At 40.9% G+C, this 20,227-nt stretch overlaps 1 protein-coding gene across 2 annotated transcripts; it reads left to right on the plus strand.

The window, feature by feature from the left end:
• Positions 1–747: 747 nt before the first annotated feature.
• nova1 (NOVA alternative splicing regulator 1) lies at positions 748–19,789 on the plus strand. Of its 2 annotated transcripts, none has more exons than XM_056746970.1 (4): positions 748–1,026; positions 8,839–8,982; positions 12,303–12,469; positions 13,246–19,789. In XM_056746970.1, exons 1-4 carry the CDS (start codon positions 873–875, stop codon positions 14,257–14,259), a joined length of 1,479 nt encoding a protein of 492 aa, XP_056602948.1. In that variant the 5' UTR covers positions 748–872; the 3' UTR covers positions 14,260–19,789. The 2 variants fall into 2 exon arrangements, with proteins under 2 accessions (XP_056602948.1, XP_056602949.1); XM_056746971.1 differs by lacking the exon at positions 748–1,026 and adding an exon at positions 3,917–4,383.
• Positions 19,790–20,227: the final 438 nt, after the last annotated feature.

A 20,227-nucleotide genomic window follows, 5' to 3' on the forward strand; every position in this document is an offset into this window, starting at 1 on the left:
AGAAATAAATACACCAAGTTATTTTTTCACCTTACCTTTTCGTAGTCATAACAGCTAGGCTACTTTAAACAATGTTGTATTAGCAAAGCCAAAGATTAAACATTAAAGCACTGTGTCATTGACATTTTTTTTATAAAGACTATGAAATTATGTTCAAAATAACGATTTACAGGTTTTATGAAACTTCCTATGATCGCAGAAAAAAACTCTTAGAAGATGCGGCCCGTGACGTAAGGAGGGCTCTCGCGCTCTAGCTCACAATTGGTCCAGGGATGCTGCGCGAAAGCTCTGTCTTCCGAGGAGCCGCCGCGCGCTGCCCAAGACTCGCGCATCTCTGACAGAAAATCTCTTTTTACACTCCAAAATAAACGGACTGACACCTACAGCAGCAGCACATCACATCCCCAAACTTTACGCTGAGACTGAAACGAAGAAAGCGAAATAATCACGTTTTTAACTCTGCCTGGCTATTTTTTATTTGTTTTTCTTCTCGTAGTTTGTCAGTTCTGGGCGATCAATCCAAACATTTTTGGAGAGGGCGCTGCGCGTAAGTGTGTGCGCGCACTTGAGTGTGTGCTTTCGCTAAAAACACAGAGACGTCTCAAGTGTCGGTTGCGCGCTAATGAATAGACTTCAGTGAATGGATTTTTATATTTAGAGTTTAATCTGCCGTTTCTCCCGACGGCCAATAGTGGACAGCGAAGCAGAACGGACACGCGACGCGAGACCTCGGCATGGCAGTTCATTGAAGCTTCAAGACACGCAAGGACGGCTCGAGGTAGAGACGCTTCACGGTTTAAATCACCACTTATGGTTCTTCTAACCATTTTTGGTGAGGTATCGCGGTGTAAACTCCAGCCAGTGACAAAATTATGGCTGGCGGGGGAGTTCAGCAGAACGGGATCTTCTCCGCTCATCAGCACCTATTACAGTTACCACACATGGACTCGGACCCCACCGACTCCAGAAAAAGACCATTGGAAACACCGACCGAGGCGAGCTGCACCAAGCGCACTAACACTGGAGGTGAGATCGACACTTTACGGTTGTTCAGTCAATGCGGGCCTGCTGGTCCAAATAAGTCATGTCAAACGAGACGCAAGAGTCTGCTTGTGTGTAGCCTATACCGTTGTCTAGTTTTACACTTTTATACATGAATACCGTAATTTGTTCAAAGTAGAGCATGACATTATTTGCGATTTAAATTCTTCAGGTTTCTTGTATTTTTTTATAAGAAAAGTGGCTTTAAATCATCAACTTTGGAGTGCCATTAAAATTAAAAGACAGTTTTTGTTTCCATAGCCTGTTGATAGTAAATTATATTACAAAATGCGTCCGGGTGCGTCTGTCCATCATGACCCTGTCTGACCCGATGGGATGATGTTCAGTGCATGTGGTCGTGGCAACAAGTTAAATTGAGCATAAAATGAACGAAGGGGAGAAAACGCACATGCGGCTTTAGTTTTAATCCCTATTCATATGCAGTAACAGACTCCAATGGAGACAAAAATAATTGATCCCTTTCTGTGGCGCCATGTGGGACCCTTAATAAATAGCCTACCCAAAAGTCATTCATATTTCGATTTAGACCAAAGTTTACATCACATTTAGCTGTAGGTATCGTTGTACACGAAGCTGTTGTCATTCTCTCCAATGTACGCGTGCAATTTTAAATCGTCTTATATTGTATGGCAGGAGTGAATATGTGGGATCTGATCTATATTAAATTTCTTCTTGATAGTCTGAGTCACTGGTCTTTAAATAATAGTTGAGAAGGTCACGAATTGTTTTCTCGAATTCACTTGTGAACTTTTGAAGACTGGCTCCACGTGTATGTGTATTTGTACGTTTTGAATCTGCGAAAAGTCTCCGTTAGCATACACGGGTAAAGTTATGTGCAGTTTTGCTGTGACCATGATCCCTGAAGCGGCAGCTATACAGCTGTGGAGAGTTGGGACCAAAATAAACGTTATAATAACATAACAATGAATAAAAGATTGAGAGCTTGACCTACAGTAAAAGCTTTTTTATGAATAGGGATCCCAGAGTTCAGAAGGCTTTATGTAGTAAACTGACAAGAGTTATCGATTGACTAATAAAACTAGTTTAGTCCTGGTCATTAAATGTTTTTAAACTATATTGATAGATTCATATTTGACCTTGCTTTTGGACTAACATGAGTGCAGTTATGCAATTTATTACAATTGCAGTGCATTAAAAAGTATACATTTATTTAAGATAAATAGGACCTTAATAATGACATATAATTGCTCTACATTATACACTATTATAATTTTTGTTGTTGTTGTTTGTTGCATAAATATTTTGGTGCAGCCAAATATCAGTAAAATGATCATGTGATTATAAAATGACAAAAGAAAATTATTAAATATTTCATTGTGCTGTGGGTATGTTGCCTTCAGAGCATTACCTATATATGTAGGCCTTGCTTTTAGACTAATATGAATGCAGTTATGCAATTTATTACAATTACAGCGCATTAAAGGTATACATTTTATACATTTATTTAAGATAAAAAGGACATTAATAATGACATGTGATTGCTATACATTATACACTATTATTAATATTTTTGTTGTTTGTTGCATAAATATTTTGTAAAATGTCGGTAAAATAATAATGTGAGTATTAAATGAAAAAAATAATTATTATAAGCAAGATATGCTATTGCATGGTGTTGTGGGCATGTTGCCTTCCGAGCATTAACTATGTATGAAGGCCTATGTCAAGCATTTCATTAAGCACAATTTATAGACCAGTGTGGAAGTTACCTCTTAGTTCACTGGCAGTTTAGCGCATCATTCATGCTATCGCTCCACCCATCTGGCTTTGTTAATTTAAACATAATCATATCAATGGACACCCCTCTTCCCCCACATGACCTTTGACCTGAAGAGAGTGAAGAAGAGGATGGTCAGTGATTGAGAGCTTTCTTTATGCTCCCCTCTGTAAACAACCATTGATCGCTGATGCTAATTTCACCAGCACGCATGCAGTTACTTTGTGCGTGCGTGTGTGTGGCCTTACAACAGATCCAATTGAAATGCTGCTATGTTAATGTTGCTAATGGAGGTTTTGGCAGAGCTATTTATGTTGGCTGCTTTTGTGCTGTTTAGTATTATATCAAAAGGTGTGAGGGAGAGAGAGGGAGAGAAAGCAGGCGAGAGAAGGACACAGGTGCCCTTGCAGTGTGTGGTGACGTGAGTTGACTGTGAATTGGGCAGGTGGTGGCGAGAGGAGGGGCTAGAGAGAGAGAGAGGGCTCATGTATTCTAGAATGTCCAGAGGATGCGATGAACGTGATCGGTTTGCCTGAACAGAAGCATGTCTGCTTTTTGCTTGCTGCATCCGAGACACCCAGCAGAGCGCATCAGTATACCTCTATGGATATGCAGAGGATTCATCAACCTCTGCTGAATAAAGCTCCTATGCAAATGAAGTACGACCCTGGGACCAATCTTATACACCCTCCCCCACCGCGTGTAGATGCGCGGGTTGGTCTAGTATGGCGATGTTGGATTTATAGGCAGTAATTTACTTGGCCATCCCCTTGGCGCTCTGCGGCAGATCCTTTCTGCCATTTTCAAAAATCTCTCTCTCTCGCTGTGTTTCCAACATGGCCGTCCAAGGAGCCCACCGCCTCCCCGTTTCTCCGCTCTATACCTCCTGTCTGCTCACGCAAGGTCACTCCCTCGCAATTTCTTTTACACTTTTTCTCTCGCTTTCTTGCTCTCCGCAGCTTCCCTCCATCCTACCTTTTCATATTTCACCCTAACGTGAGCGAGGCGCTACGTCTTTTATAGTGCTGCGTCAAAGTGTGGGGGGGGGGGTGCAACGAGGAAGAAAGCCTTGGTGTGTGTGTGTGACGCTGGGGAGGGGTGCGGGGTGATTGGACACGCTAGGTGCCTCTCTGTAGAATGCAGCACAGTGCTGGAGCTCTCGCTGAATATGGATGAGAAGGAAAGCAGAGGGTGATGCAGTAGGAAGATTCCCCCCGTCAGTCTGCCTCTGCCTGAACAATACAAGCTTCTCCGCTTCAAACATACACGCGCACATATACACACACGCATATACCCACAAACACAGCAATTGCATTGCCATCACACACAATCAGAGAAAGAGAGAGAGGGATATAGTGAGAAAGATAGAGAGAGACGGGGGCTGACTGCGGGTATGGAGGGGAGGATGCGCTGACGTTGTCCCCCTCTCGGATACGAACCTGGGGAAAAAGGTTGACTGGCCACATTCCTTGACGGCGGCAGAGCTCCTATGATCAGCCTGCGGTCGGGCATCGCTCACTGGTACAGCCTCTCAGCGTCCATGGCTATCTGAACCCCACCTCCAGCACAGTACAGCAGAATGGGTAAGAGATTCTGTCCTCTTTTGTTGACTTGTTGAATGTGAGCGAGGTGCGTGCCGATGAGTTGTTCGTTTTTCTTTCCGCTCCGCGTTCTTTCGCCCTTTCTTCTCCTGTCCTCAGTTGCCGTCGATTCATTCATTCTCTAGCAAGGAGAGGCTTGGTTGTCCTTGCAGTTTGCCTAGGACAGGCCCTCCTTTTCACATGTAGAGTGTGTGTGTGTTGCTTTGGGGTGGGAGGTTTAACAATGCGAAGCCTCTTGACCCACTCCCTCTGTGTGTTTGCATGACACTCTCTTCACACTGCATGTGCCGTACGTGTTTGATCATAGGTTCGAGCCCGCAACCGTCTGGCTGCATTAGCGGCTGTGCAAGTATGGCTCGCTGGCAAACAGCAGCAACAGATTGTATTATTTACTCAGAGTCTCACTGCTGAAAACCTGTTACGCCAGCTTTCCTTACATCATTGCCGCAAGCAGGGAGAACGGGAGTTAAAAGACCCTGGAGATGAGCTCTCCCAAAGCACCATTCTGAAGTCTGAATGCGCTTTAGGTTCGCCTTTTAACAACAGGTAAGCAATATCGACCCTTCCTTTTGAATATTTCCTTCCATCTCGGAGTTATTGTGGAAACAATCGTGAAGCAATAGATGTAGACCAGTAATGGAGAGAGTGAAGTTTTCGCTCCTTGCCGGCCAAGGTCACGCAGTCCCCAAGCCGTCACCGCTCTGGTAAACGTCTGTCAGCATGCACGGCGAGAACCTGACATTTGGGTTCCTTTATTTGCAGATAGACATAGTTCAGTGATTGCGAAAGCCTTGATTGCCCTTTCCCTTCCGTTTTTTATTTCTAAAAGCGCTCGCACTTTCCTTATCTCTCAACGCACCCCTCTGGCTGCGTTCTTCAAAAACCTCCATCATGGATTCCTGAGCATGTGTCCACTGCGTCCTGTCCTCTTCCTCCGTTCACTGCAAACTACCCTCATTAAACCATCTCTCTAACACTGTGTGCATTCATTCCATTCACACTCGCACGCTCCCCTTTAACAAAACAGTCATTGATAAGATCGGGATCTGCCCAGCTGTGTGTACATGTGTGTGTATGTGTGTGTGTGTGTTTTCATCGGCTGCAGCTAGCGTGGTGGACAGGAATCCTATCATTACCTGTCAGTCATGTGTGTGGCAGAAAGCATTGAGTCGGGTGAGGCAATGATGTAATGCGTATCCCACTGCGCACCTGGAGCGCTGCAGAGGACAGGTACAGATTGAACCTCTCTGCACGCCTCCATCCCAATAATCATCATCACGTCTACTATCCGCTCTCAAGGGCTCTCAGTATAGAGTTATTGGTTATCGTGTCGTTTCGGCGCTCCGAGCGCTTGTGTATGACGTAGTCACCAGATTTAGTATTTGTCGGACGTGGCGCATGTTTTATCAGGAACCATGAGGTCAGTCCCTGTGCAGAGAATAATAAATCTCTCACCCTCTGACATTTGCACTTATTCATTTAACAAATGATTTTCTCTAGAGTGACTGAGCACAGAGCAGAGCCGCTCAGTGACAGAGAGAGAGAGAGAGAGAGAGAGAGAGAGAGAGAGAGAGAGAGAGGGGGGGTGAACAAAAGAATACTAGTGCTGCAGATAACAGCTTTTAGATCTATATAACAGAGACGGGAATACAGTTTTATTCCCTGTTCCCTACATTGTCATGCATTTCTTTAGGAATACGGGGAAATCTTAGTTACTTGAGTCCCTCTGTGTTTTTTTCGAATTGTCTTTTCCATTTAAATTCTGCACGGGTATCTTTCTAACTGTGCATTACACGTTCAGCTGCGTATAAGGGACTTATGCTGCGTGCGTGTGTTTTTCGTTTCTTTCATTAGTTTCTTTCTTTCCTTTCTTTCTTTCTTTCTTTCTTTCTTTCTTTCTTTCCTTTCTTTCTTTCTTTCTCTTTTTGTCTAAATGTTATACATATTAAAACTGAAACGAATGTTTGCTTTAATGATTTAGCCATCCCCCTGTGCGATAATTACATTTCTCCAGATTTTCTGCTATTAATGAGATTGTCTTCATAGGATGATTGATTACATGTTGACCAGTCTGACCTTCCACCCAAACTACATTGTGTTTCTAGAGGAACGACACAGTTGTTCCAATAAATTGACTCACGCCAGCAGAGTAGTATATAGGTGAATACAGAGTCCGCTCAATGCTGAAGTGTGAAATGTGGCGGACTTCACTGTGATTTGGAACGTATTAAGTGTTTCCATAAGAGACTCAATCAGAGTTGCTTGGAGACCATAATATTTTCACCTTCTCGCTCCACCCCTCCCCTCTCTTCCTCTACTCATCTGTCCTCTCCCCTCTACCACTCTCTGAAGAGTCCTTTCCTACATGTAGAATATTCCATTCTTTATTACTAGCAAATCGCTCTGATCAGATTATCCATGTCTGCTATATTTTTTTCTGGTGTTTTTTTTATATGATTGGCCTTCTATTTATTGTAAGTGTGTTTGCGGTTATCCTGCAGTCTCTCTCTCCATCGTTGTGTCTCCATCTCTCTCCCCTCCTCTCTGCAGTGATACAGGGTCAGCTGCTGAAGATTGGGGGCAATTTAGTCTGTGAAACCCATCTTATCTTTTGGATTTACCACAGTCTCTGAAAGACACTGATTTCATACACAACCCCAAAATGCACATTCGTACCCGTTCCTTGTGGCTACACGTACTTTCACACAATATACTAATACACTGAAAAACGCTAATTTTGCCTGAAAATTCACTGTAAGCACTTGACTAAATCCTGTTAATGCGCTTACTATATTTATAAATGGTATTTATATAAATTTTTGCCTTTATCTCGCTTTAATTTCTGACTTTCTCATTTTAGTCTGTATACACCATACTTTAAACTCTTTAGCACTCCTTATGTTACTACTTTCTAAGAATGAATTCCTTTGTTGTGTTCATCATTTGTATGTTGCTTTCAATGAAAATATCTGCAAAATTAATAAATGTGAAAAAAATATAAATTAGTAATTAACAACCCCTGTGACGTCATAATAGTCGAGATGAAAAAAGATTTGAATGTTAATTTTTTGTAATAGCATGAAAGGAGTTTGAGGGCAATTGAACGATTTTCAGTTAAATCCAAACGTTAAAATAAGCTTCTAAGGAACTTCAGAACTTCCTAACTTCAGCAATGTACTCATATGTCGTGTTTGAGATGTCTAATATTGTGGTGGGAGAGGGAAGCCTTATCCTCTTGGGAATCTCTGACTGACTTATGCGCTGTTGGCTGGATTCTTCAGGACAAATCTGAGGATTTAGCATCCATATGCTCCTGCCTGAACAGACTTCCAGGCAATTACCCACAGGCCCATGGCCTCAGTATAGCGAAGCGCTACAGGCTGCCTACACACCATCCGCCCCACATGCTCCTAAAACCTCAACTTCTGTCTCTAATACTGTACCACCATGCCGAGGATCTGAGTGGTTTGTCATCCGCCCGACCCTTTGTGTGTGTTACGGAGAGAGAAAGTCAGATTGCAAAGAAGATAGCGAAGGACACAAATGCAAAGATAGTTGGTTAAATTTAGACCTCTTCCAACCCGAAGCAGGTCACTTTATCTCAAAAAGTGGGACAGAGGCAGAATCGGTAGGAACTCATCAGGGAGAGAAAAAAACGAAAGAAATGATAAAAAAAAGTGAAGAAGCAGGCGGTACTCCACTCATGTTTAGTTTATATTGCTTCAAAATGAGGAATTGTAGTAAGGCAACATGATGTTACGTTCATGTAGTCTCAGCTTGACTTCATAAACTGTTACATAATCTTACTACAGTTTTGAAGAACTGTGTCAAATCCCTAAAGTCCTCTGAATTAAACAACACAACTACAAAATGCACATTACTAACCAACATAAATGAATAAATTCTTCAGTAACTAGACTATGGTAAAAAACACCAAATTTACTATACATTATATGAATAATTAATTAAGTAACATTTTACACAACAATATTAGTAAATGCATTAGCCAACATAAACTAACAAAGAGCAATATAGTTTTTATATAAATCCTCCTTCATGTTAATTAATGTCAATACATTTATTTATTTAATTAATTATTAATTATTATTAGGTTATTTGATGGGGCATTAACTAGTGTTAACGTTACAACATCTGAAAATAAATGTATTAGTTAATACTGAAATGAACAAATTAAGATTAAGAAATACTGTAGAAATATTCTTCACTGTTAGTTCATGTTAGCTAATTAGCTGTTAAAAATTATTTTTTTGTAAATTGTTAGTATGAATTATTTTTATAATTATTATTATTATGTTGGCAGATTTATACCTCACTTGTTTCTCTTAAACAATGTGATGCAGTGGAATAAGGACTATATAACATAATAAAAGACTTTCTGAGATCTCTATTGTTGTGTTTGTGTATGTGTGTTCGCAGAGGAGGGTGAATATTTCCTGAAGGTGTTGATTCCCAGCTACGCTGCTGGTTCGATCATTGGTAAAGGAGGCCAGACCATCGTTCAGCTTCAGAAAGAGACTGGAGCAACCATCAAACTATCAAAATCTAAAGACTTCTACCCAGGTAACATGCACATAAACACGTTCAGGTTAAGGATATTTAACTTCAATTATGAACATCTTACATCTCAGTTTAGCGCTATTAGGATTGTTATGAATAAAACACTCCTATAGCTTATTACTTCATGTTATTAGATCTATGTTCTGAATTCTTAGAGTTGAATCATTTCATTTTCTGTGCAGCAGATGTCAGAGTTAATGGTGCCATCCATTACTCTCATTCACATTAGAAATCCTTTAAAAATAAAGGTTTAGCAATTTTTTTTTATTTTTAAAAGGAAGAATTATTCTTTGTATGGTATTCTTTGGTGATTTTCAGATTAGCATGTCCTTGATGTTACATGATATAGGATTTTTAATAAAAAAGAAAATGGAAAGTTCTTTGTGGAAGTTTCTCCCATGGCATCAGGCTATAAAGCAGTTTCTTTGATTGTAATTTGGAGAATAAAGATTTTACTCCTCCCTAATACACTGGTTTTCAAGATTTTTGCAAACTAACATGGCTAGAATCTTTCTGGTAGAAGTCATTATCGCTTAAGGAGCAGCACGCTTGTGAGAGTTCTGAATCTTATCTCGACAGTAGTAGAGTGTACTGAGTGTGAGTCTGTGTACAGATGTTGGCCTGTTTGTGTCATTGACTATAGTATCTATTTCAGCATGTATGTCATAAAAAAGCTGCTTTATGCTGTAGCGTGAAAAAATAAAATCGGCAGAGAATGACAGTAGAGAATGTGCCCATAGGGAGAGGACGCATGTGAGAAAGAGAGAAGACGCCTGAGTGCAGCTGTGAAGCACAGAGCTTTATATTGTCAGTGTAATTTGTCTTTGAATACCTATGTTTTCATTCATTAAACACACACATTTTACAACTACAAGTCGAGACCACCTGTTAAGTCTTTCACCCTTTTTCTAACACACACACCTTACACTCTCCGTCTGTTTTCTGCGCTCCTACCTGTCATTAACCCAATGCATATTTTGATCAATTATTTTGATGTTTCCTTGTTTATTTCTTTCTTGTTTGTACCAACAGTAAAATGTCATTGCACCAGTCAATAAAATACGCAGCATAGCAGAGTAAACAATGCGACGCTGCTCTGGCACAAACACCAGCACATCCTCAATCATTCTCCTCTCTGATATAATAGCAGCTTCTCTTTCAGACCTCATTCATCTTATGAGACGCTGAAAGGGAAACATTTAAACTCTCTCTGGCTCCCGGGAGAGCTATAAAAAGAATTCACCTACCGCCGATCGGCTTCCGTCCAAGCAGTGTGTCCTTTACCACACGCGCCTGTAGTCCGTCACACCTTTGAAAATTACAATTCAGTTTTAATTTATTGAACTTCAGACTTTTTTATAAGTCTCACTTCCTTGAAGAGAGGAACACTGAAATTACCGACACACATACAGGCTTGGTGCATACTATGTAAGCCTTCATCTTCACAGACACTATTCTTTGGCATGTATGCTGTGCTTTTGATAAGAGCAAGAGTTTACGGAGCAGATGTGTGATACTCAATCTGGTGTTTAAAAAAATAACATCACAGCCGAGGAACAAACATTCGGTCAAGTATGCATGTGCGCACTGTTGCCCAGAAACAAACACACACAAGCAACAACCTACATACCCTCGCTTTCCATTTCTCTCCCTCTCTTTGAATGAAATAGAAGATGGTCACGACAGTATAATTAGGACATCGAATGATAGTTTCCACCACAAGACTGAACGAATCCCAGCCTGAATTCATGCCGACACAATACTTGCTGTAGATTTCATCTCTCCGGCCCGTTCCAGCCCGGTCAGAGCTCTGTTGGTTCTTTCAGAGTTACAGCAGTATTCTGGACAGGTTAAAAGCTTTAGGGCAGTGACATGCCAAAGATAAGTAGAGTGTTTCTGTGTGTCTTGAACATTTGTGCGCCATGTCCAGCGGGAGTGATGTGGTTAGTTTAGAGTTTGATGCATTCAGCATGGATTACATTGTGCAGGCAGAAGTTGTTTCCTCTTTTTGCCCTGTTACAGTGCCCCTTGTCACGGCCTCTGATACATGCATTCATAATTAATGAAGAAAGTACTTGTTTAGATCGTTTATAAGTGATTCCGTGACATTATAAAATATATTTTTGATGCATTAAATCTAAGGAATTAGGGGTGTAACAATACACTCAGCTCACAATTTGATACAATATGTTAGTGAGGTTAAAATACGATAGCATCACAATATTCTGAACATGATGAGATTAAACAATAGATCTATTTACAAAATAGTAATAATTTTAAATAACATTGATAAAAATTGAATTTTTCTTTAGGCAAAGGAATAAAGAACTTTACATGTCTGTAACAACAAAATCAAAGTATTAACATACAGAGTGTCCAATAAAACAGGGGTCTTAAATACTATTAAAAGTTTATAAATAAATTTAGAAAAAGTGAAGGCCCTTAAAAAATATAAAAAAGGCTTAAATGCCATTTTCCAAGGTATTACATTTGTCATCTTTTCTTATTTGTCCAAAGAGGTCATATGATAAAGTTTGCCTGAATATATCATTGTGTAGTCAAATACAGTGGGAGGTCCTTTTACACCCGGTTTTTAAACATCATCGTTGACTAATGGGGAAATGCAAGTTTTCATGCAAATGGTTGGAGGATAAAGAGTTGGAACCATGGCTGTGATCTCTGGGAATAATTGTGAGGCGTAATGTTCTGTGTGTCGGAAGGCGTTTCTCTTTGTAATAAACCTTGCATTGGAGGAGTCACTTAGTTTATACTCTGAAGCTTCGTTCCCACTCTTCTGAATTATGTTGCATTAATAAGGAGTTATCACAAACTAAGACTCTTTAGTCGTGCTATCTTACAATCAGTATATAGCAAATGTAAGTTAAAGTGTTGCCAATGTAACCGATGAAAACTTGAAGTACCGATGAGTTCTTAAAACCTATGGAAAGGGTCTTAGCTTCATGATTTCTGTATATAACTTGACATAAGAATAAAAATAATAAATGATTTAAGAAAACTAGACCCTACAAGAGAGCTTCTTAAAGCAGCAAAAGCACAAAATAAAACATGGCAGCTCAACTAATAAAATGAAACAGATGACATATAGAAAAAAAGTCATATTGTCATGTTTTTTATTGCAATATATAATGCCACAATACATTGTTACACCCCTTCAATAACAGACATGTCTAAACCATTTATAACAAAAATCCCTTGATAGGTTAACTTTGTGGTTTTATTTTCTCCATGCATACTTTGTAAACTAATATGTGTTTTTATATTTGTACTTGTGATTTTGTGTGTGTGTGTGTGTATGTGCTCAGGTACGACAGAGCGCGTTTGTTTGATTCAGGGTACAGTAGAAGCACTGAATGGAGTCCATAACTTCATCGCTGAAAAGGTCCGGGAGATGCCTCAAAGCAGTCAAAAGACTGAGCCGGTCAGCATTCTCCAGCCACAGACCACTGTGAACCCAGATCGAGTTAAACAGGTTTGTTTTGCGAGGCTGCTCTACCACTACGATACAAAGTCCACACAAAACCCACTACACAACTTCCTAGTCATGAGTATTAGTTAGAAATAAAAGTGCGATGGTGATGTTGCACCTGCCAGACTTTTAAGCAGTTGTTCAATTCAAGAGGGGACTTAAAATTTAACTTGCAATCAGTTTTTCGAATGAATTACAGCTTAGTCTAGTAACATACTATTGTTTGGTTCTGGAATAACAGTGGAGACATTGACAGCTATCTGACAGTGATGAGCAACATGGCTAAATGAGCAAAACACTTCGGGCAAATGTACCAGCCCAGTAGAAGCAGAGCACAGGGCAGGCTGGTGGTTGTTCCCTAGGGAAGGAATGACTGAGAGGGGCAGCGAAGTGTTAGAGCAGTGGGTTATTTTTACCTGCTTGATCCTGGCAGAATGAGAATGAGAAAGAGAGACCGAGGGAGCAGCTGCAATGTAAGACCAGGGATCAACAAATGGCTGATATAAGCACTGACTTAGGAGACAGGCCTTACACAGTCACACACAAACACATGCTAGTATATATTCTTAAACACAAGCATGAATGGTTACATATTCTATATACAAGTCACACATTGCACTCATTCCTCATTAGAATTTATTGAAGCATGCACAAGAAAGTAAACATTCACAGACTTATCTGAGTTTATATGGCTGTTTCTATTTTTGGGGTTGTGTGCAGTCCCATGCATGTAATGTGTGTAATTCCTCAATCAAAGTGACACTCCCCCTCCTCCACAGGCTAAACTGATCGTGCCCAACAGCACAGCGGGGCTCATCATCGGTAAGGGTGGGGCTACAGTTAAAGCTGTGATGGAGCAATCGGGAGCCTGGGTACAGCTTTCTCAGAAGCCTGAGGGCATCAATCTGCAGGAGCGTGTCGTGACTGTGAGCGGTGAGCCGGAGCAGAACCGCAAGGCTGTGGAGATCATCGTTCAGAAGATCCAGGAGGACCCACAGAGCAGTAGCTGTCTCAATATCAGTTACTCTAACATAACCGGCCCCGTGGCCAATTCCAACCCTACTGGTTCCCCCTTTGCCAACTCTACGGAGGTCTTACCCAATTCCGCAGCAGCGGCTACAGCCTCCACGCTGCTCGGCCAGGCAGGCCTTGCAGGAATGGGCGGGTTTCCTACCGCTATGTCTAGTCTTTCCGGTAATGATCTACTCACCATTACGTCCGCCCTGAACACTCTGGCCAGTTATGGCTACAACACCAATACATTGGGCCTAGGCCTCAACCCGGCCGCAGCGTCTGGAGTTCTTGCTGCCGTTGCAGCTAGTGCCAATCCTGCGGCAGCGGCTGCAGCCAACCTGCTTGCCACATATGCCAGTGAAGCCTCTGGGGGCGGTCATCCTGCACCAAGCTTAGGGGGGTTCTCACTGGGTTCTCTAGCAGCCGCCACAGGGGCATCTAATGGTTACCTGAATCCTTCATCCCAACTGATGGCATCCTCTCTGTTAGGCACAGAGAAGCTGGCAGAAGGTGGAAAGGAAGTGGTTGAGATCGCTGTCCCGGAGAACTTGGTTGGTGCCATTTTGGGGAAAGGCGGCAAGACTCTGGTAGAGTATCAGGAGCTGACAGGTGCAAGAATTCAGATATCCAAGAAGGGAGAGTTCATTCCAGGCACACGCAATCGCAAGGTGACTATCACAGGGTCACCAGCCGCAACACAGGCCGCTCAGTATCTCATCAGCCAGCGAATCACATACGAGCAAGGCGTCCGTGCCACCAATCCTCAGAAGGTGGGCTAGAGATGTACAGGAGCGGGGAGGGGAACAACAAAAATGGGAACCGAAGAAAAAAGAGAGAATTGAACAGATGACTGGACGAATGAGGGAGAGGAAGAATGGGATGGGTCGGGGCTAAAGCATGTCCAAATATCTCAACTCAAAATAAGGACAAAAACAAAACAAATGAAAAACATCATGAAGGAACTGTGAATAGATTACCTGTTTGGGGAGAAATGTGATATTTTGTGATTGAAATTTTGCTGTATTTTTAAAGTTGTGTAGGTCCGAATATTGTGCCCTGGGGCACTTGGAGGAGGAGGAGCTAAAACCTCACTTCCTCTCTTAGCTGGGGTCTTTTGGATTCTATTTTCATTTTTTGCTTCCACCCTCATAGTTTAGTTCATGACTTATCCACACCCCGAGCAAAGAGATTAAGGTTTAAAGTGGTCCCTATTTAGATATTTAATAATATTAAATTCACAGCTATAGTGCAGGTCTGAATCAAAAAGGTCATCTTGATGGCTCACATACTTAGAAGATACTGATGAGACATTGTACTAACTCTTGAATTTCCCCTTATTGTTTTCAACCAAGGCTTACTCTGAAACACCTGCTTAATCCTTTTGACATGCATTACATTACTGGATCTCTGTGATTATTCTTCATTATGGTTGGATCACACACATTCACACTCAGTCACTTCTAGACTTACTTAAACCTGTGATTCCAGGTTGACCTGAATGTATAAAGACTTCCTGATATTGTTGGTTTTTTATATGTACATATAGTATCAAACTGAGATGCTGTTGAGAGTAGATACCTTAACTTCAGCCACAGACATAGAAGCATACATCAAAAGTCAGACACGCGGCATTAGAGAAAAGGAATGTAAAACATACATCACACACCTATACATCTATACATACAATTTACTTGCAAGTGTAGTTTAGTCACAGGATCCCACTTTGGTGCTATAAGAAAACACAAAAGATCAAACTCTGAAAAAAATTTGTTATCATATCTACTGATTTTAGAAATGATGGGTGAGCCTTCGTCAATTATTAGGGGGCGTTTTGTGATTTACTCATGAGACTAACAATAAGTGGATATTCGAAAGATCCCGCCAGAGCAGAGGCAAAACAGAACAACCTTAAACGCATCTGCATTGCCTCGGTAACTTTTATCTCTTACTACAAAAAACTTTTGGACACACTACCAAGGAGCTTAAGTCCTTAGAATCCTGAACTTGAAAAAAGAATCTGACCTGTTTAGACAGATGTACCTCTTAACTCCTCCTCTTCCTATGATTGGAGGAGCCAGGCAATGTCTGTGCCTGTTTTGTTTTGAAAGGAGCTCAGGTTGTCATACCTCATGTTTGAGAACGGAGAAAGATTTCCAGTTTGTATGCAGTGCAGCAAAGTCTTGGGTGCATTACAAATGTCACCTCGTTCATGTCACGGTTGAACCCTGTTTGCGCCAGGCTGGCAGCAGAGGTGCAGTTGAGGCAGTGAACGAGAGACTGAAATGACATACAGCTTTTGTAACCCGTTCGAACCCATTCGAAGGCCAGTGGATGCCACTCCAATGACTGTCTACCTTCAGCCTTCTTCTGTAAAGCAGTGTTACTGCAAGGCGAACATATCTTACATCTGCTTCCTTTGACAAACCAAACGTCTAACAGCATCGAGACTGAAGGCCAGAAACACAGCTCCTTCTACCCCGTGTCTGGAGACTTTTAGTTTTGACTGCTCAACAGGCCATCAGTTGCACAGAAAGGTTTTATTAATTCCACACCGCATCACAGCGTTTGCTGCTAACAGCATTTTTGGTCTTGCCAGCATTTCTCTCTTGCATGGGGAGTGAGCGGGAGGTCCCTTACAGGGCGAGCGGTCGCCTTTGAACCACACTGTGAATCCAGCGGGCTGACGCCATCGCAACTATGGAATGTACTGTACATATTTCACACCATCGAGGGCGAGCCCATTACGACACGGCGTGACGGAAGAAAGCAATGAAACTGAACGAGCACAAGAACGCGGGCCCGAGCGTCTACCTGTAGTTTACCTTGCTCTTTCGCGAATACGGAGGTCGCAGAGGGTCAGATTCCCCCGCAGCACCCGGGCCTGTCATTAATTAGCAGATCTCCATTTGAACCTTGGACTTCTATATATAACAACACCGCACAGCCCAATCTACTGCTGACCTACATACACACTCTAAAAGACATTCATCATCTCCCTCCAACTACCAGCCCTCTAATCTGCTCCGTGAGGGGGGAGCGGAAACGTAAAAAAAAGGAGGGAAGAGAGAGAGAGAGATCGAGATTGAGAGGGGGAGAGAGCAACCTATTTATATCCATTGCATAATTGTGGGGAATGTTACCACTAACAGTATTTTTGCATCTCTTATGGTTGCTGTTTTCAAGTTTAACATGCCATACACTTTACTGTATTTAATTACCAGCCATAGAATATCAGGTTCTCAAAGTAATAGCTGTTCAATAACGTTTGGAGATCAGACTACGTACCTGATTTCAGAAGCACAAGCACTACAGTCGGTGCAACAATATGAGGGTAACACGACTATTAACTATTAAGGGTGACGTAATATATATTTGGAAAACTACAATTATGTACGCTTAAAATAAGCTTGATGTTTAGAGAACTATACGCTCATGACATTAGGGTTAAGTGTCTCTCGCTCTCTAGTCTCTTGTTCTCTCTCTATCTTTGCACTACCTCTTTTTCTTTCTCTATCTGTCCCCTTATGTCTCCCACTTCTGTCTTTTCTGCTCTTCCAGCGTTTCGCATCGAGCCTTTGTGTAGTCTCGTTCTCCTTTCACTTTCTTCCTCTCCAGGCAGCCGAGGATGTGTTGCGTGTGTGTATTGTGGAGGTCTGCGTGTACCTGCGGGTTTGATGGGTATGATGCCCTGCGTGGTGAACGCTGTACCTCGGGACTAGCACGCCACATAGTCAAACATTAATACTCATGATCAGATTCTCATGCTCTCTGAAGTTCTGCCTGAAGATGACTCTGAATTCTACCTTAAACTAGTTAGAACAGGGAATCTGTGCTCTGAGATAAGTGTGAGAGGTGTGTGAACCCAGAAGAAGGAACTCTGGGTAAAAAAACGAAACGTTCAAAAAGAACAAAAAACAAACAAACAAAAAAAACAATAACATATAAGGGAGATGGATGTAATAGCCGCAACTCAACCTGAAACGATGATGTCATCGTTTGTACTCTCTCCTATCTCTCTGAGAACTATCTAAGCTCATCTCTGCATTTTCATTCATTTTTTTAAAAATGAAACTGTGGAATCCGTCGCGTCTCATGTTCTTTGTGTAATTTGATGTAGTTCCTCTAGTTTGTGGTCTAAATGCAGTCTTGCGCTGTTGGTTTCAGTGTGTGATTATCCGTTATACTCGTGTGGATGATGAAAGTGCCAATCAAGCCTGGTTAAGATTAGCTTTGCGATTTGTTTGTGCATTAGAGTTGCTCTCTTTGGAGTGCTGGTGTCCATATCTACGTCACTGATAATTTTAGATCGACTTAAAATGTAAAGAACTATTGGAAGCAATATTGTAGCATGTTGTCAAGTTTTGTGTTTTGTTATGTCCGTTGTATGAGCCTTTGGATTTACTACAAATTTTGAATGAATAGGTTTACATGTACTTTTTGTAATACCGTAAGTTGAAAAAAAAACGAAAAAATGCTGCTATTTGATAAGTGAAATATACAGAAATATTTTAGTTGAAAAAATGTCTGGTCCGTCGATTAGGATTGTGCTCGTTTTTGACAGGGGTATAAACGAGGTGTATCAATATTAATTACATAGACGCAGTAATAATAGTCAACCTGTGCCAAACTAGACCTTTCACAGCTTCTCAACATGTACTGTAGGTGTGTGAAACATTTAATATCAATAACTTATTTAGAAGCATCGAACAAGTGCCAATCGATCAGTATCTTTTAGTGCCAATCGATCAGTATCTTTTAGATCCAATCTTGAAAAGATAATCAATGAAGGAAAAAAAAGACGACATAGCGCAATGTTAGAATTCTTTTACCCCATAGCTGCATAGACTAAGAGAAGCATTGTTTTATGCATCCATATGGTTTTGATACACTCAGTAGAAGCATCCTGTGCATTCGTTTGACCTGTGGCTTCCGCACTGCTTTTAAGTCATGTTGTCTTTGTAGGTCGGCATGGAGTAGGCATACACACGTTATACACGTTATTAAGCATTCATAACACGGCCATTTATGAAAGTGTGTTTTGTGGATTTAGGTGTTATCTTTTTGCACGTCTCTATTGCATGATATCCAAGTGAATTATTGAGGGGTGGGAAATCAAAACAAACAGACAAGCATTAAAAAAACAAGAAGTAAATCGTTCTGTGTCTTATGTCGCTCTGAGACACAGTTCTGCATGTGTCACAAACGGAGCACTCTTTCTTTTTTCTAACTGCATTTTGTTTCTCCTATGGTTTTTACTGCTTATGTTTTTCTCGGTCGGATGGGTGTGGCTTTCGAAAGGCCAGCACACGTAGGCCTAAGAACTGCAGTGTAACCATGGGAACTGGAGTCAATCAGGAATTTATGAAAGCGAAAGGATTCCGGTTCACGACAGCGAAACCCATACGTGCGAGACATCTCTCGGCCTCTAATTTCAGGGGAAATACCCATGCATGGAAACGTCATTTGAGTTTGGTCACGTTCGGTCATGTGAAGAACTGCATTCATTGGTTTCAGACTTCTCTAGTTTCTCAGCTTGATTCTCCTAACCCCACATGTAATTTATGAATGTATTTACATTTGCATAAACTGAAACAAAATGTTATTTCAATGTTAAATGTCTTTTAGGTGTGACGTTTACGGCGGAGGTTGTGAAGTTCATGTAGCTCAATCATATCTGTCAGTGTTAGGAAGGCCCAGAGCCACATTAGCACCCAAATTCATTTCTCTCCTCCAGACTGCTGATGCATCAAATGCACTTTACTGAGCATTAGGTCCCATCACAAACACACACACAGTGTAACCTTCTACTGGATGCAAAACTGAACCAAGCAACCTGTTTTTAACATGGAAAACTTTGACAGATATATTGTTGTTTTTCTTGTTGTTGTGTTTTTATGATTTGCATTCTTTGGTGTTTGTAAATGAGTTGTAATTTTTTAAAGTGTCTTTATTTTTGTATTTTTCTTCATTTCGGGGAGGAGAGGTTAGAAGGAGAGTGTATGATAAGTGTCTTGCATTCCACTGTCTCTCCTGTAAACATTCCCTGGTGTGTGTGTGTGTGTGTGTGTGTGTGTGTGTGTGTGTGCGTGCGTGTGTGTTTATGTGTTTGCGAGAGAGAGAGAGAGCGTGAATGGAAAACGTTTGCATGGATGTGTGTTTGTGAGTGTCTAGGAACATGCAGACACTATTGTTAGCATTGTAATTGCCAACTGTGTGAAGCTGAACTGCTTAGGAAATGAAAGGTGTTATTTTTGATTTTCAAAACTGTACGTTCTGTTCGGTTTAGAGGAATGGAAAATAAATTGCAGAAACCTCTGAAAGTTTTTGTGTTCATTCATTAAAGAAGTCTCGCAAACTCCCGCAGCACAGCACCTCAGTAAAGCTCAAGTCCTCACTTATCGACACTTTAAACTATAAATAATATCTATTTAATTTCCAATTTGATCTTATACTTTCCTAAACTATAGTCCTAAACTATTTGTAAAAAAATTGTATACAATAATTCTTTACTAATTTATGTTTATTTGTATAGATTAAAACATATTTTTTTCAGTTGAAAGGTTTAACAAAGCAAAATAAAATCTAGCATATAATATAAAATTACGTTTATCCGGTAAGAAATCACTAAATTAAAATAAGAATTCCTATGATATCCACTCCGTTATATTCTATTTTATTTGTTATAAATTTAGCCAATGTTTTCGAAATACACAAACCATTTTTTCACTTAAATCTGTCTGTGAAAGC

The sequence above is a fragment of the Triplophysa dalaica genome, chromosome 4 (genome assembly GCF_015846415.1).
Source record: "Triplophysa dalaica isolate WHDGS20190420 chromosome 4, ASM1584641v1, whole genome shotgun sequence".
NCBI classification, from domain to species: domain Eukaryota; kingdom Metazoa; phylum Chordata; class Actinopteri; order Cypriniformes; family Nemacheilidae; genus Triplophysa; species Triplophysa dalaica.